We start from the raw sequence: 16,077 nt of genomic DNA on the forward strand, positions 1-16,077 counted from the left end.
CGAACCAGATCCATTTGCCCGTGATTACTATAGTAATGGATACCTCGGAGGTCTTTCTTTGTATCGATCTGACGGATATTCCAAAAGTACATTACGTACAGCGACCACTTCGAGTATATATCGGGGCCACCTTCCAGGAAAATCCACGACGGAAGGAAAGGAAAGGAAAGGAAAGGAAAGGAAAGGAACGCTGGTAATATACGTATATAGGAGAGTGCGATTCTTCCTACGCTTTTATCGAATAGAAACGAATCGCGCGGAAAACTCCGGCCCGATCTTGTTACCGTCACGGGTTATGCGATCTGGAAAGTGAGATCATTCGTATTTCTCGCGCGAGGCGAATAACAGAGAGTCTCTCCTACACGCCGCGACAAGATATTCTCGTCTGAATGAGCGTAACGCGTAGAAAACCGTCTCTCGTTGCTGTTCGATCCACTGATTCGCGTTCAGCTGCAACAATGTTAAAAGAGGCGTTGTAAATCGTAACGTTGCAAGGTTTATGATACCACTGACATCGATGATCCGCACGAGCTACCGGAAGCCAGAGGACAGGCACGTGGTTAATGGAGCATATCGAATAAACAAGATATTTTACGTCAAATCGAATCGATAGAAATTTTCTCCGTTTCTGTTCTGTTCTTTTGTCTTCCTAAGACTACAGGGGAAGAAAGAATCAAATTTTCTAGCTTTTACGAGCGAGCAAGTATAATAGAATTCCATGCGTCGTCGGTGAATCAGAAACCTGTCTTTTTATTTGATTTTCGAGCCGAATATCTATCTATCTTGTTGGTAATTTAAAAAATATTATCTACCTGTCGTAGTATTAAAATATCGAACAGTAGCTTTTGGTTTTTACGAAACCTCGTCGACTTATGGGCGAACTAGTTTTAAGAGGCTTATATCTTTGAACCTAACGGTCGAATCTAATCCAAAACAAATTATTTCCTTTCCAACTACCTTAGCCACTAACTGATATTAAAATCAAGAAATCAACGAATGAGCTATGAAATAAGCTTATTAACTTACCGGTTCTCCTTCGTTTATTTCAATTTCTGTTTCATCGATATTTTCGTTCGTTCATATTCGTAGAATTATATGGCAAAAACCTATACAGTTTACTTTTCGCTGTTTACGATTCACTTACGTTTATATGTCACGATTAAGTTTAATAGTTTACTATAACACGTTTAAAGGAACAAAGTACCTACTTATTTTTGAATCACGATCGCTGAGTGAATGAGAAATAAAGAATTTAATAGTTAGCGAGGATTTCGAAGCTTCGATGTCAAGCGTGTAATTATTTAATATTAAGATCGATATACCATCGAACGAAATAAAACGATTCACCTGATCGGAATAATTATGACGTGATGTATAATATAACAAGATGGTCGTAGTAAACCTGATTCATAGTACCCACATCATCGTCGTACGAATACGCGACAAATTGCTTAGGATACTAGTTCTTAAATCGTGACCCTTTCCAGTAAATTGCTATAAACTTCAGCTTCCTGTTAACCACGAAGTATGTACATAAATCGTGTCGTCAGGTTTTCTTCTTTGGTTATAGATAGACTACGGATGTTTATGGAAATTCAGATGTTTCTAAAAACAACCGAAGGAACTGACGCTCGATCAAAATTCGTCTCATCCTCTGAATATTACAACGAGTATTTTACTTTGAATATTTTATACATTGGTGCAGATTATACGAAGAAGAAGATGACCAGCACGAGTCGTTTTTATGACTAAAAAGAAATATAGTATCTCGAAACGAACAATAAAAAACAACTCGTTACGTTCGGAGAGATAGAAAAAGCTGTTAAAAGTGGCTCGACAATTATCAAAAAATTATCGTAAAAACCGAAAGTATTATCATTGGGACGAGAAACAGTTTAACGTTTTTCGATATTTTAATATCGCGACGATATTTTTAAAATGACGAAGAGAATCGAACGATACGTATCGCTCTCCGGTAGAAAATAAAAAATGAAAAAGACATTCGTCGTGTCGTTCTCCTGCAACCTTCGTACGAACCCTATATATTTTTGTAGATTCTAATTTCTCATAAATTCGAAAACATCCGCAGTCTAGTTATGGCTTCCTTTGCCAAACATCGTGCGCCGTCTAATTTACGAGTTCGTCGCGACGCGTCCGACCGATTGCTCCCCCGTGTAACTTTATGAAAAGGGGAATAAATTCCTTTCAATCTGGCTCGCGTCTGCGGGGCAAGGCTCTAAAGAAAAAAGGAACGAGATAACGAACCATCGTATATACGGTGAAGAACAATGGAACATGGAAGAAGAAGGAATATAATTAAGCAAAATGTGATATTGTACGTGTCCACGAGGAATTTTTCTCTTTGTGCTAGCTGAAATATCGATGAATATTCAAGCGCGATGAAACGATACTCGGAAACTCGACGCGTTAAATATTAGGACTTAAATATTAGAAAAGTCAAATTGAGAAAACAGAATTATCATCGAATAATACGTTATAAATTATTCATGGTTGTAATAACGTAGACTTGGCACGATGTTTGATAATGGTACAACTCTAAATTTAGTTTCAAAAGAATTCATCGTATACGAGGAAGAAACGAATTTATGAAAGAGAATTAATTTTAACCCTCTACGATCGGAATTCTGTTTCTCAGAAAAAATTGCAATCGAGCTTTAAAAAAACTCAACCTCGAATGTTAAGGTTCGAAACTTCCAACGCTCGTATATCGTTTATTATTCGAGAATCGATAATATTTCTCAACTTGATACTATTAAATCTTAATATCGAATCACCGTGTGATATTCCTGTGAAATTTAAACAAGAAAAACCTTGCTACTCGTTTTCGCTGTTATACCTAAGAAGAAGAAAGAAGGAGCGCGATTCGAAGGATTCTCTCTCCTGTAAGATAAATTCTTTTCTCTTATTTTTCTTTACTATCGAAAGCAGCGGAGAAACGAAGGACAGCAACAAGTTCAGCACGAATATTCTATCTGCTAGAAATTTGACTTATTTTCTCCTATTCAGATACGATTCACACTCGGTTGATCGCGCCTGATACATCGCCACGCGCCCCATTCTTCCAAACCTTATTCAAAATATCCGATAGTGCATCGAGATTTGTAATCCGCGCGCTCGAGTAACTATACATCGCTCAACGACCGACGAATATCATTACCGACAGGTAATGAAACTTAATCGCGATTTCGCGCCGATTCGACGCGCAACCACTTTCCCCAGTTCATTAGACCGATTTAAGACCGATAATGACACGCATCAAGGAGAATGGAAAATCAAATTTTCAATTTACCAACGACGCGATGTTAAAGACGTTACGGTCGACAGATTCCAAAGTTTAAGTAAAGTTTATAGTTTATCGAAGGAAACCGAGCTTGGCTAATTATATTCGTAGCAACGGTTCTTTTCCAACTCCTCGAACAAATTATTCGAACGCTGCGAGCCATTCTTTCCGGGCACGCTACTTCTGTTTCTCGGTAACTAAGATGCTAGGCTCGTTCCTTATAGAACAGCCTATACCCGGAAGCTTCGACGTATACAGCATTATCGTGCAAAAGCCTCAGAGATCATCTGTTAGAGGATCTTGTAGTTGCAAGTAAACGCATATTGGCTATAGTCTTGGAATGGCTACTAAACGTACGTACTTTTAAGGCACGTTTCCACATACTGTTACGTGCAAACGAATTTGAAACTAATTCTTTAAAATAGTTCTCTGGAAGCAGCTTTTTATGGTAATTCTCGTTTATTGTTTCGATCGACTTACAAAATGGCAATATGAAACGGATACAAGGACATGAATTTCGATAAACGATACGATCGTATACGTACGTACGCATAGATAAAATATCGATTTAATTCTTCGACTTAATTCCCTCTGTACGATGCAATGACACGATTAAAGCATTGGCAAATGTCTTTTTATTCGTCGGTGAAAACGAAACATTTCTGCCTGGTAACTAAGCCAAGATCTTTGCACCGTATAACAGCTTTCGTGAATCTTTCGAACGTTCTAAATCGACCTGTGAAAAGTACGTCTTCTGCTGCGAATCATACGAGATACAGCACGAGAATCGATCTTCTGTTCGTTTCACTGGCAAAAGAATCCTCGACGCGACTTTTATATCTGTCTATCGCTACCTATCGCTCGTTCTCACAGCAGGGTCATCGCGTAGTTAATAATTCGAGAAAACTGCAGCAAAGTTCGTCGAGGAAAACGTCGATGCGAAAGCGAAGCGTGTACGCTTTTAACGTGCTCGGCCTAGCAAGGTCGGCGAAGAAAGCGACCAAGCAGTCGGAAAGTTCACGATATTGCGTGCGAATTCTATAGACCGTCACAGCGAGATAATAGCGACGCTACTTGGACGTGTACACGTTTCTCAGAGCTTATTACAGGGGACAAGGACACCTCGTCTGTCGTCCCTCTATACGTGGTATGTCTCTGCATACGCGTGCGTGATTGCATTTGTCAATACGATAATCTTTGCGTATTGTTGTGTAATCCCGTAGTTTAGCATCTGTGTGCACGCTGACACACGAAATCCATATGTTTTCGCGTGGTATATAGCAATGTACTCTGTCCGTAGAAGAGATACCGCATGTGGTAAAGCAGGATAAGCTAAGTAGTAGGTACTAATTGAAAATTAATTTCGTGCGATCGATTAGTAAGAATAATATTATGCGCGAGTAAAGGTAGCCTGGGAAAAGTGCTGTACGGGAGATACCGCGAAGAAACAGTAAATAGAAAAGAAAAAGGAAGACGAACAAGATGGTGATAAAACAGAAATAGAGTAGAATAATCCATATTTCCAGATATGGTCGAAATTAGAAAAACAATAACAATAACAATAATAATATTATGTGCAATTTTACCGTGCAAATTTATTAGAATTTACAAGTGGTTGAACGCTACAAATTTGAGAAAATGGTTTGAGATTAGGTGCTGAAAGAAGGACGCATGGCCACCCGATGGTTCTAGGTGAACGTGATTGACGATGAACGAAGAAGATTAAAATCATAAAATAAAGAAACGGAGAATTTTTAATCTTAATCTTTGCGTTTCTCTTTTAAAGCTATCCGTGATACATCTAATTGTAATCTTATTTGGAGTTTGCTGCTTTACAGGCTATTTTTCACTCCTCCGAAAATAACAACGTGAATCTTCGCAAAAATTAAATTAACTATAGTATTTTATTATACGGTATATTATATAGCTAAATATAAGATCGCCGATCAATTTAGAAATCAAACTAAAATAGAAGCATCTTGAACGTCAAGTTGCAATCGTCATTTATAAATGAACATTTAAAACTCTCGTTTACGATCTTTCGTTACAATCGTACGATAGTAAACTCTTTGTTACCTTCCTATTCCTGTAATGATCATTATATACGAAGAACCGTTTTAGTGCTAAATTGATTTATGCTTCTAACGCTATTCCAGCACTATTTTCCCTCGGAACTTTTCGAATTTCAGTTTCGTTCAGGAAACACGTGTACCTTCGAGTCTGACTAATTTTACGATCACGCTATATCTCTTCCAACAACAGTACGTACTTGCGTACCTACGTATAGCGTACGGTATGTATAAAGCATATCTGAGCACGCGAGCCAGCTTGTCGCGCTTATTCCGCTTGTGCCTGCCGGTATTCACGCTAACGACGAGCTTGTGTTCCCTGTCCGTTGAGAGGAGACGCGCCGTTTAATCTCGGCGAACGAAGAGCGTAAAAATCCAACACGAAACGAACAACGTATTAGATACCGACACGAGAGGCGGCTGTTTGTCCTGCCCGAATCGAAGCGTTTGGGCAAAAAAATTGGAAAAGAACCAGGGTGAAGATCAGATTTCTCACGAATACGAATTCTGTGAATTACAAATATCAAGAACTTTCACGAGATTTTGCCAATCTTGATTAATATACGCGTTCCTAGTTCGTTGAAAAGTCGAAGTGGATTTACTGCGATCGAAGATCGTATCGTATAATACTACTAGAGATTATGTACAAGATAATGTGATTAAAAACGATGATAACTTAGAAACTTCTCTTCTATCTACCAAGCATAAAAAAAAACGATTTTGGACTGTGCTATTTCCTGCGTATTTTTAGTACGTTAGCCGAAATCTATATGAAAGTTTAAACGAATGCATGGGGAGAAAAGAAAAAGAGCAGCATGCACTTGCCTTGATACCACTGCGTCCCTGCTGTTTCAAAAGAACATTCTCCGGCTTCATGTCGCAATGAATGATCCTGTTCTTGTAAAGAGCGTCGAGGCACTGTAGCAGCGAGTGCGCGAACTTCTTCACGAGCTGCATACTGAAGCCCAGGAACTTGTTCTTCTTGATCAGCTCGTACAGGTTAATACTGAGCAATTCGAAGGTGATGCACATGTGGTTACGGAACGTAAACGAATCGAACATGTGAATGATATTCATCGTGTCGTCCTTATCTTGTTCGCGTAGCTTCCTCAATATCTTCACTTCTTCCTGTGCCTGACGATGGAACCTTTTCTCGTTCCTCACCATCTTCAGGGCAACGTGCTCCTGTTTCTTGTGATCGTACGCTTTCACAACCTGACCGAACGACCCTTTACCGATCACCTTCAGCACCTCGTACCTGTAGGCCACGTGATCGTGAGTCACGTGGATATAGGAACCATGTTCGTTGTCGTAGCCGTTGTTGTGAGGCCGACCGATTATCCCCGGCCTCTTCTTCGCGTTCGCCCCGATAAAGTATATATGCCGATAATTAAAGATCTCGTGGTGCTCGTAAGGCGTCAGCTTATCCACGTAAATCTTCAGCACGACATCGGGCGTGGCGGTAATAGTCTTCGGCTTACGTATACCACTGCCGCAGGAACTTCCGTTCGAACATCCATTCTTCACCACCAACGCGGTGCTCGATTGACTGTTTGACTGCGTATGCTGAGACTCGTGAGCTGTGGTGGTGGTGGTGGTGGTGGTATGACTGAAATTATGACTGGAATTATGAGTGAAGTTATGACTGGAATTATTGTGACTCGAATTATGACTCGAATTGTGACTCGAATTGTGGCTCGAGTTGTGGCTTGTGTGCGAGCTCAGGCTCAAGTTTAAACTTTCCGAGTTCCCGGTCAGGCTGAGCAGGCTGTTGTTAGCGCTGGAACTTAAGCTCGGCAGATGAGTACCAGCCATGTGACTGGTGCGGGTCAAGTAACTAGGCGACGATTCACTGGCAGACTGCTTCAAAGCTAACGTGTTACTCTTCAGGGGTGGTAGATGATTGCTTTCGCTGGTCGGAGCGGTGAAAGTCTGCGTTGAGATCGCGTTCGCGGGTACGAACAGTTTTGGTCTAGACCGGGGCATCTCGAACGTGCTCGAAGATAACGTTAAGCTAGTCATTTGTGTCCATTTGACGATGATGTTCGAGCGTGTGTTTCGTCCCGGGCAGACCAACGGGTCGTTTATCGAAGGAAATGAAACAAGCAATCATTGGATGATTACTCGTACCCCGATACGGATCGATAAGGTGTCTTCTTTCTCTAAGGTCTTCTTTCTCTCGTGATTTCGGCTATTATTATTTCTTCTGACGTGTCACCATGTATTGTCGTTTGGATAAAAAACATATTGGTTCGTTGAGATTAATACGCTAGTTAAACGCGATTGTTATTGCTCACCTTACTTCGATCTTCCTTCCCGTTTTCCAGAGTTCGCAGATCTACGTCGGTTTATTTTATATTTCTATACAATATATATGTATAATATAGGAGTAAATCTAGTCAATCTGCCGATCTCGTTAACTAGCTTTTCGCGTAAGTTAGTTCGCCTCGAATAAATTAATCGACTTAAAAGGATTTAATGCGCTTTGAATCTCAGTCTCGTTCTCGGTGTCTGCTGAAATGAAACGTGCGAAATGCTTCTCTTTTTCTTTCTATACTTTGTCTCCTCGACGACTATTTAGTGAACCTTGAAATTATTAATTAACTCTCCTAAGACTTTACGAAGCATATTACGAACAAACTGCGTTGCGTGCTCGATAAATGCGCATTAATTCTTTAGAAGAGCGTGTCGAATAAGATTCGATGCCTGATGCCGATGAAGCGGTCGCACGTGCGGCTTCAAATACAATCGATCGTCTAAAAATATTTCGTCGAGAAAGGAAAGAAGAAAAAAAAAGACTTCTCGATGTAAATGCAGCGGACTAGAAATTGTGATGATTCTTCTTGTTGCAGCGAGCGCGAGCGACGATCGTCGATCGTTAAAAAAGCTCGACGTGGTCGTCGACGGTTATATTCTTTCTTTCTTTCTTTCTTTCTTTCTTTCTTTCTTTCTTTCTTTATTTCGCGTGTTCGCCGCTTTCGTTGTCACCCCTTCGTGCACGGCCTCTGTACGCGGCTTCGAACGATGAAAATAAGAGGAACTATGAACCCAACACGACTGACGTCACTTCTGACTACCATGCACAGCTGTCTACCCCCCTCAGAATTATTCATCCGACTTGTATTAATTCCCTTCGTCGCTTGACCCTTCGCTCGTTATCACCAGCCAGTGTCTCCACCTTCTTTACCGCATTGGAACGACGCGATGCTCCTTTTACCTTCGTACGAAGTTTCGAACGTCTAATTTTATAATCTATCAAGCACGAGGGCAAACGCATCGTGCGAAAACTGTCTACCACCTCTCTGACTGGAGGTTATTGGCACCAGGCCGGCCAACACGAACGACTTCGTTCCATTGAATATTTTCTTTTTTCCTTTTCCTCTTTCTCCTTTTTTTTCCCCAGTTCCTTCAACCGACAAACTTTCGAATAGAATGTACGTCAAGCTCTGTCAAAGTAACGACATCGTCGTTTTTCGTACAATGGATGTTCACTCTCGACGAGATTCACCTTTCTTGAAGCGTAATAACCGTTAATCAGAACAGCCATATACGATTCGATTCGAACGATTTGTCGCCAAGAGGATTCTAAAAGTAAATCGTCCTCGTCGAATGATCGTTGATAATCGATGGAAAGTCATTCGATGGTCATGAACGTCGTACACGATGAATATCTTTTCTAGCAGCAGAATTTTATTGACGGATTTTTATTAGAAAAGTACAGCTTCTCGAGTCTTCGAGAGTCGGGCAGTTAATTATTCGTACAATCACGGACGAACGTGTTCTATTTACATGCGTCGACATTCCCCGTGGTTCGTAGCTAAATCGTTCACATTATATCAATTCGGACGAAGATTCCTCGCGATAGCAACCCGGCGAACGTTCGTCGTCGTCAAATCGTGCCGAATTTTTTCGATTGCAACATATCATATTATCACACCTACGACGACACTGCAAAATCGAAATCGAGCCGCACCGCGTTGCCAGACAATATGCTGAATTTCTCACACGCTCGGTCGTGGACCCCGTGCACGCATGAAAATCGAAGCAAACACCGCGAATACGATGAACGTGGCCGCACCTTGATAACTGTTTACAAGCGAAACGTCCTCTCTCAGCGTTAATCGTGAGAAACTTGTTACTTTCGTCTCTTTGTTCTCGTTCGTTAAGACGATAATAAATGAATAAATGCAAAAGTTGGGTGGATGTTCAGGAACGACAGATTATTTTTCATCGAAACAAAGGCAAGCACGAAACGAAGTTCGTCGCTTCTGGCACACTGACTGGCTGGCTGGCTAGCTAGCTGGCTGACTTCTCTTTCTTTCTCTCTCTCTCTCCCACCCTTCCTCTTTCTCCGTCCTTCTCCTTTCTCGCGATTCTCCTTATCTATCTCTCTCACGCCGCCACCATGTTTATTCTTTTTATACCCCCGTTAAACGTTGTGTCAGGACGGTTCAGAAGGGGTAGACGACCAGGCAGAAGGATGAACGGCCAGACTAACTGGCTGATGCGCGATCTCTCGCGTATTTAGCTGTCGGTTTTGAAAGAAGAATAAAAGCGATACCTCGCGGGAGAGATTTTTGCGAATCTTCGGCGGTTAGACGACGTAGCATGACGCTTCCGGTGGTAAAGATCCCTCTATCGTGATTTCTACGATTATCGAGATGCGATTGTCTATCATTTCTATGGTGGATTCTGTGTACCTTCTCTATCTATATACTTCGAATACAGATGTTTTTGTTATCCCTTTCCCTTGTACTGAACGTTTGACGTGTACCAAGCAAGTTGCACAGTCAATTCCGAAGAACGATAGGTACGCTGCTGAGGCTGCATTTAATAGCACTAAATTCTTCTACTTAATTCCGGCACAACTTTTCACTGAAAAATCCACACTCGCTGATTCGCGAACCACTCAAGGCGGGAGCACCATTACTCTATTCATAAAGAAACGCCTGCTGCGACACCCACGCATGCACTCTCACGTATACAGACAGTTGGTGCTTGCCGCACGCACAGGTGTCCACAGTCCATACGTATTCCTATATCAAAGACAGAGGGAGGACATAGACTAGACTGTTACTTTAGATGATTCGGTATCTCTTCCACGTTTTAGTTCCCATTTTCTCCGTGAAGTGCCTCGCGATATTATTTCACTTAAATTCGTCCAATGAGTCGAGTTAGAGGAAGTAAATAAAACCACGTATTCAAAATATAGGGGAAACAAAATCATAATCGTGAAATATTAAAATGAAAAGTTTCTAGCTATTGATCATATCGTTTCACCACGTGTGTCAAGTTCAGCAGCTCAATTTAAACATTTTCTACAATGATACAAAAGTATCCCTAAAGATTATAATTTCAGAGTAACTACTAGCCAATAGCTGGAGCGCCACCTGCGTTATATACACGGAATTATTAATCTTTTCTGACTCAATCTGTTCAACAAATCAATTCCATTATTTGATTTTCTATTCGAATAAAGAGTCTTTTTAGCATAGAAAGTTTTATATAATATAATTCCGTTATACATATTACGCTATTAAATTTCACTCGATTTACATCTTTGTATTGTGCAATTCATGACGGAAATTCGTTTCCAAAGGATAGAAAGAGAGAGAAGAAGTGGTCGAGTACAAAAACCACTGACGAGTATCAAGAGGGCAGCATGTACCAATGTGAACGTATATTAGCATTGTCTTCTTCAACCTAGCTTAAACTGAAAACAGTCAGATATTGGCATCATTTTGGGCCGTTAAGAATACCTTTTTATGCTTACAACTCATATCATTTTAAACGTCGTAATAACACATAGTGAATTCAAGATGAATTTAAATCATAAATCATTTAAAGAAAAACGTTCGTTCGGTAAGCATACGTTTTCTTATATTAATTATAATATCTTTATAATTAAAATTATCAGACAAATCTAAACAAACGGCACAGCATATCTGCGATGTTTTGCTTACTTTATAGCTCGATATACTTTTATTTTATTGATAATATTGAGTCATGTACCCTTCGTAACAAATGAATAATATCTTGTACAAGAGTAACATTCGTTTAAAGCTGCGTGTAAATATATCTTTAAATTAATTTTAACAAATTAAATAATATTAAAAATTACATCCAGAAATATTATATTATCTTTTGTGAAAGATTAATAATCTTTAAAAATTCGTTCATAAAATTTAGCACAAAGGTCTGCCGATGTGGAATTAATTAGACGACAACATCCAAATAAGATACCCATTGTTGTCGAAAGATACTGTGGAGAGAAACAGTTACCTATACTGGACAGATCCAAATTTTTAGTACCCGACTTTTTGACAGTGGCAGAGTTCGTTAAAATTATTAGGTATATTTTTTAATATTTTCTAAATTATTTACAGAACTAATATATAACTTATAGGTAATAATATTTATCGATAATAACTAATAGACGCAGACTGCAGCTACATCCGACACAAGCATTTTTCCTATTAGTAAACCAAAGAAGTATGGCAAGCGGTAGTATGACTATGGCACAACTGTATCAGAGAGAACAAGATGCAGATGGCTTCCTTTATGTAGTATTCGCTAGCCAAGACGTATTTGGGCATTAAATTCCATCATTTTAGTTTACAAGTAAGTTTAAATTATTTGGTGTCAAAAATATTTAAGATTACTTTAATAGCTTATCATTTTTAATTATAGGTAAAAATAATGTTTTTGTGGGATACGCCGAGTTCTAAATACTTTTAAGAATTCTTAGGAAAAATTTTAGATCTATCCTGACCTATGTCTGCCATCAACTGGATATGCAGAATATTTGTGATCAACTTGCAGTACCTGCTGAAATAATTAACGAAACAATCAACATTGACATTTTTGTGTAAAACTATCATGGTGCTTTGGTCTTTCAACATATATATCAGTTATGTTTCGCATAAGTTACAGTATAAGATTAAGTTTATTGCTAATAACAGGACACACTTTTAAAATTCTTTAATAGTTACAGACAACAACTATAACAACCATTAGTCTTAATAGGTAAGAAGGTTACCTATATAATATTTTTATCTAGTATCATTAATCTCAATTTGTTTACTTGTGTATTTGTCTTATGTATCTAATAGATTATAATGTATAAGGAGGGAGTAGTACTACGTAAACAATATAGTAACAAGTAGTGACCAGTTTATATATAACAAATTGTAAAGTATATTTACAAACAAAACTGGAATCAAATTATTCTATATATGTTTGACTTTTGCTACTGTGCAAATTATGTAATAGCTATTATTTATATTCATCATATGCCTGTTTATAGTTTATGTACGCATCAGACAAATTGTTAATAGCTTTATGGAATCTTTGAGAGTATGTGAAAAAAATGACTTAAATTACTTAAGGTATCTATAAATGAAAATATCTTCTCCAGTTAATGTATTCTGTTCACAAAATACTGAAATAGTAAAGAAAGTGTTCATATAATTACACAATATACCATGTGTATTGATATGTGATAATGTTATTACACTCGTATCAGTTTTACTAAATTTGCATTATGAAATTCAATTGGATTATATTGGATTCTATATATATATATATATATATATATATATATCAGTAGATATATAATAATCGTATTATTAAGTGTATAATTTTATATATATATATATAAAATAATTTAATATATATATATATTTATATATTTATATTTATTTATTATATATATATAATATATATAATATTATTATATATAATTATATATATATATATATAAAATTATGCACTTAATAATACGATTATTATCTTTTACTGTTTGATACTTATAACTTATGACAATTGTCTTGAATTATGTCTTAAGTTTGGAAAGTTATAAGCGCACTTATTTTTGATCTTCAGAGAAATAAATTAAATAAGAAACAAAAGTACCTGGTATCGTAACTAAGAGTGAAAATAACAATCATTGTATCAATGAGGCAATTCTATAAGACTTAACAATTCAATACCATTTTCAGTTTTACTATTGTTATCACTATCAACATTTTACTACGAATCTTATTTACCACTACGAATAATTAATAAGAGCTGATATCACGAATTGTAAGAAAAGAACCTGCTAACAATATGTAATCATATAATATTATTTTTAGGCAATAAGTCGTGATTAATATTAATTTGATACGAATTGAGTTAAAATTTACTTTGTTTACATTATATTTTTCATGTGTGATTAATAAAAAAGCGTGGCTTTCTACAAACATTTTTAAGTATCCATAAAAAATATAATAATGGTAAAAACAATAAAAGTGAGCCCTTAATTCACAGATAGATGGATATTTCAATAAAGATGAAATTTTAGTAGTATATTAGTGATATTATCATAAATATTGTTAATATTAGTGATACGCTTTATTAATACTTATATATATATGTATATATATATATATATATAAATATATATATATAAGTGTTAATACTTATACATAATGAATTTATGTATAACATCTATTACATGGAAAATTGTTTGCAATAAATAACGTTTTGCAATATATCGAATGCTTTCGTACTAAATTTGTATTAGATATTTTCAATTTTTTAACGCTAAAGATTACGTTAGGAGCTCATATATGTATCCTGAAATTTAATCCTTTTATACGAGATAGGATAATAAAGAAATTTAAATATAAATTATGGTTATATGGCAACTTCCTTTACCATCATGGCGATACTTCCTGAAAACAGTTCTTAAACTTACCGAGGATATGGCGCGACGTACAAATTCTTCAACAAAGATTCGAAATCGTGAATCTGTATGCAACCGTGTATCGATGGCAGCAGATGTATTGTCGAGTGGCTATAAAGGTGTGCGGTGGGGTTAGGCACGGGGGGGAAGGAGGCAAAGGAAAGGTAAAGGTTAGAAGAGGTTATGAACTCTAACCCACGGATGGTTGACGAAGTCTAGTTGTTGCTATGAACTGTCCAAATGACACATAGTCAAATCTATCGTCGTTATTAATAATAAAGGTAAGTCCGTACAAAAATTACGTACTTTTTAGTATTTAGCTTTGTGTTATCCTTTCGTCGATAACGATGCATGAAATCCGAAACGTTGACTCGCCCACATCGAATCAATCTGTGCACGTTCCTTCATAAAATTAAATACTGTAAAATGCATATTTGCAGGTTTCTCCGCAATTCGATTGTTAGTAAATAAAATACTATTTTTCCTTAAGTATAAAATAATAATTGTATATTTTGACAATGTCATTATGAAATCTTGTAACTCTGTTGATAATAACATTACTTTTTCCGTTATTCTTTTTTACATTCAAAAATTTTCAATTTAATATTTTATATTTATTGTACAACTAATTCAAACGTTGCAATGTAAAATATTTTTTTGTAAGCGAAATAACTTTTAAATTCTTTTCTCATATCCTCATATATTGCGAAACTGAAAAATAATGAATATATCTAAAAATTATAAGAAAATAATAAGTTTGTCTATCTTTTAGAAGTTAAGAATTTACGTCATTATAAATTCGCAGATAACAATAAAAAAATTGATTATGATAAACAAAAGGAGAAAGAATAATGCGTGATTAGTAGTGCAATTTTAACGCAGCAAGTGGGATTACAAGATAAATCTGTGTCGATACGGTGATCAAGTAGGTAGGAGGTAACCTTCGGACCCACAAGCGACCTTTACCTGTGAAGTCCGGTCGTATAGATAGAAATAATTACTCTCCAATGACTATTCTTCTTCGCTGATGCTCTTCCAAGAAATCTTTAGCTAACTTGAAATGACCAATCGAAAGGTTATAAGTCAACATAATATATTTAAAAGATGCTAATTTAACCGACAAAAGTAGAATCCATATTTTTAATAAATTAATATATCGATTAAAATTATATAAGATTATTGCTATAATTATTTACAGTTCATCCAAAATTTGAGTCTATTTTTATTTTGAAATATAAGGTGCATACGTTTGAAATAAAAATACATTCAAGATAATTCGTTCAGGTAAAGTCGTAACTTTTTTCCTACGTTCCAGTTTCAAAATTTTCACATATTTAGAACGAAAAGATTTTTAAATATCGAAAATTTTATTTCAATATCTGTCTTCTAGTCTCCAATTTATTTATAATGTACACAATATGTTTCTCTAAGAAGTTTCACACCGTTAATAGATATCAGATTGTAGTTTCGTTAGTTAAAAGAACATTATGTTGTACGTGCACGTTAACGTAAATGATTCCCCTAATATTCATATCTGAAAGTAATGGTGCATAGGAATATTTGCTGGGTCATGATATGCATTTTTAATATAAATTTTTGCCACTAACTGTTCGTGTTTGACCTATTCTCGTTCGACGTTGCGACCTCGAGTCTCAACCGATAAGTCATCACGGGCGTGTATTACGTGACATAACCTGTAACGCTCGTCGAGAAGCCACTATGCGGTCCTTTACAGCGAATGCTCTCGCTCAGGTAGAAAAGCAGGCAAGCGGGGCGAGAATGCACCTGGCCGGTGTGTCTTGGCGGTATACAAGAGAGTGACCTGCCAACCTGCCAGTACAGCGAACGGCCTGGCTGCGTTCACCTGTGCAAGGTTGCCTTTAAACTTCAGACGTGGTGTTTTTGTGCGCGAGAGCGCTCATACCGAGTAAAAAGATTTCGCATATATACTGCAAATGTGTCAGTTTATCGTGTTCCCT

At 37.1% G+C, this 16,077-nt stretch overlaps 2 protein-coding genes across 3 annotated transcripts in view; one reads left to right on the forward strand and one right to left on the reverse strand.

The window, feature by feature from the left end:
• LOC117234787 (dual specificity tyrosine-phosphorylation-regulated kinase 2-like) overlaps window positions 1–10,446 on the reverse strand; it is a 44,376-nt gene extending 33,930 nt beyond the window's left edge. Inside the window, exon 1 of the mRNA XM_033496322.1 lies at window positions 6,196–10,446. Within this exon, the coding sequence (XP_033352213.1) occupies window positions 6,196–7,392 (1,197 nt within the window). The 5' untranslated portion in view covers window positions 7,393–10,446. The remainder of the gene's footprint in view (window positions 1–6,195) is intronic.
• A 595-nt stretch (window positions 10,447–11,041) lies between these two features.
• LOC117234809 (microtubule-associated proteins 1A/1B light chain 3A-like) lies at window positions 11,042–12,850 on the forward strand. Of its 2 annotated transcripts, XR_004493569.1 has the most exons (5): window positions 11,042–11,232; window positions 11,560–11,722; window positions 11,807–11,991; window positions 12,061–12,396; window positions 12,483–12,850. XR_004493569.1 is itself a non-coding variant. In XM_033496359.1 (4 exons), exons 1-3 carry the CDS (start codon window positions 11,136–11,138, stop codon window positions 11,967–11,969), a joined length of 423 nt encoding a protein of 140 aa, XP_033352250.1. In that variant the 5' UTR covers window positions 11,042–11,135; the 3' UTR covers window positions 11,970–11,991; window positions 12,061–12,850. The 2 variants fall into 2 exon arrangements, 1 of the variants encoding a protein (XP_033352250.1); XM_033496359.1 differs by having other exon boundaries at window positions 12,061–12,850.
• The last annotated feature ends 3,227 nt before the right edge of the window (window positions 12,851–16,077 follow it).

This window comes from Bombus vosnesenskii, unplaced genomic scaffold (genome assembly GCF_011952255.1).
Source record: "Bombus vosnesenskii isolate JDL3184/JDL3185 unplaced genomic scaffold, Bvos_JDL3184-5_v1.1 scf7180000013309, whole genome shotgun sequence".
In the NCBI taxonomy this organism is placed as follows: domain Eukaryota; kingdom Metazoa; phylum Arthropoda; class Insecta; order Hymenoptera; family Apidae; genus Bombus; species Bombus vosnesenskii.

Bases quoted from the DNA above. Each gene is read 5' to 3' on its own strand.
- LOC117234809 (XM_033496359.1), top strand. From the start codon at position 11,136: ATGCTTACAACTCATATCATTTTAAACGTCGTAATAACACATAGTGAA. The intron at 11,233-11,559 runs GTAAGCATACGT...CATAAAATTTAG, and splicing joins TAAAGAAAAACGTTCGTTCG to CACAAAGGTCTGCCGATGTG. The intron at 11,723-11,806 runs GTATATTTTTTA...AATAACTAATAG, and splicing joins GAGTTCGTTAAAATTATTAG to ACGCAGACTGCAGCTACATC.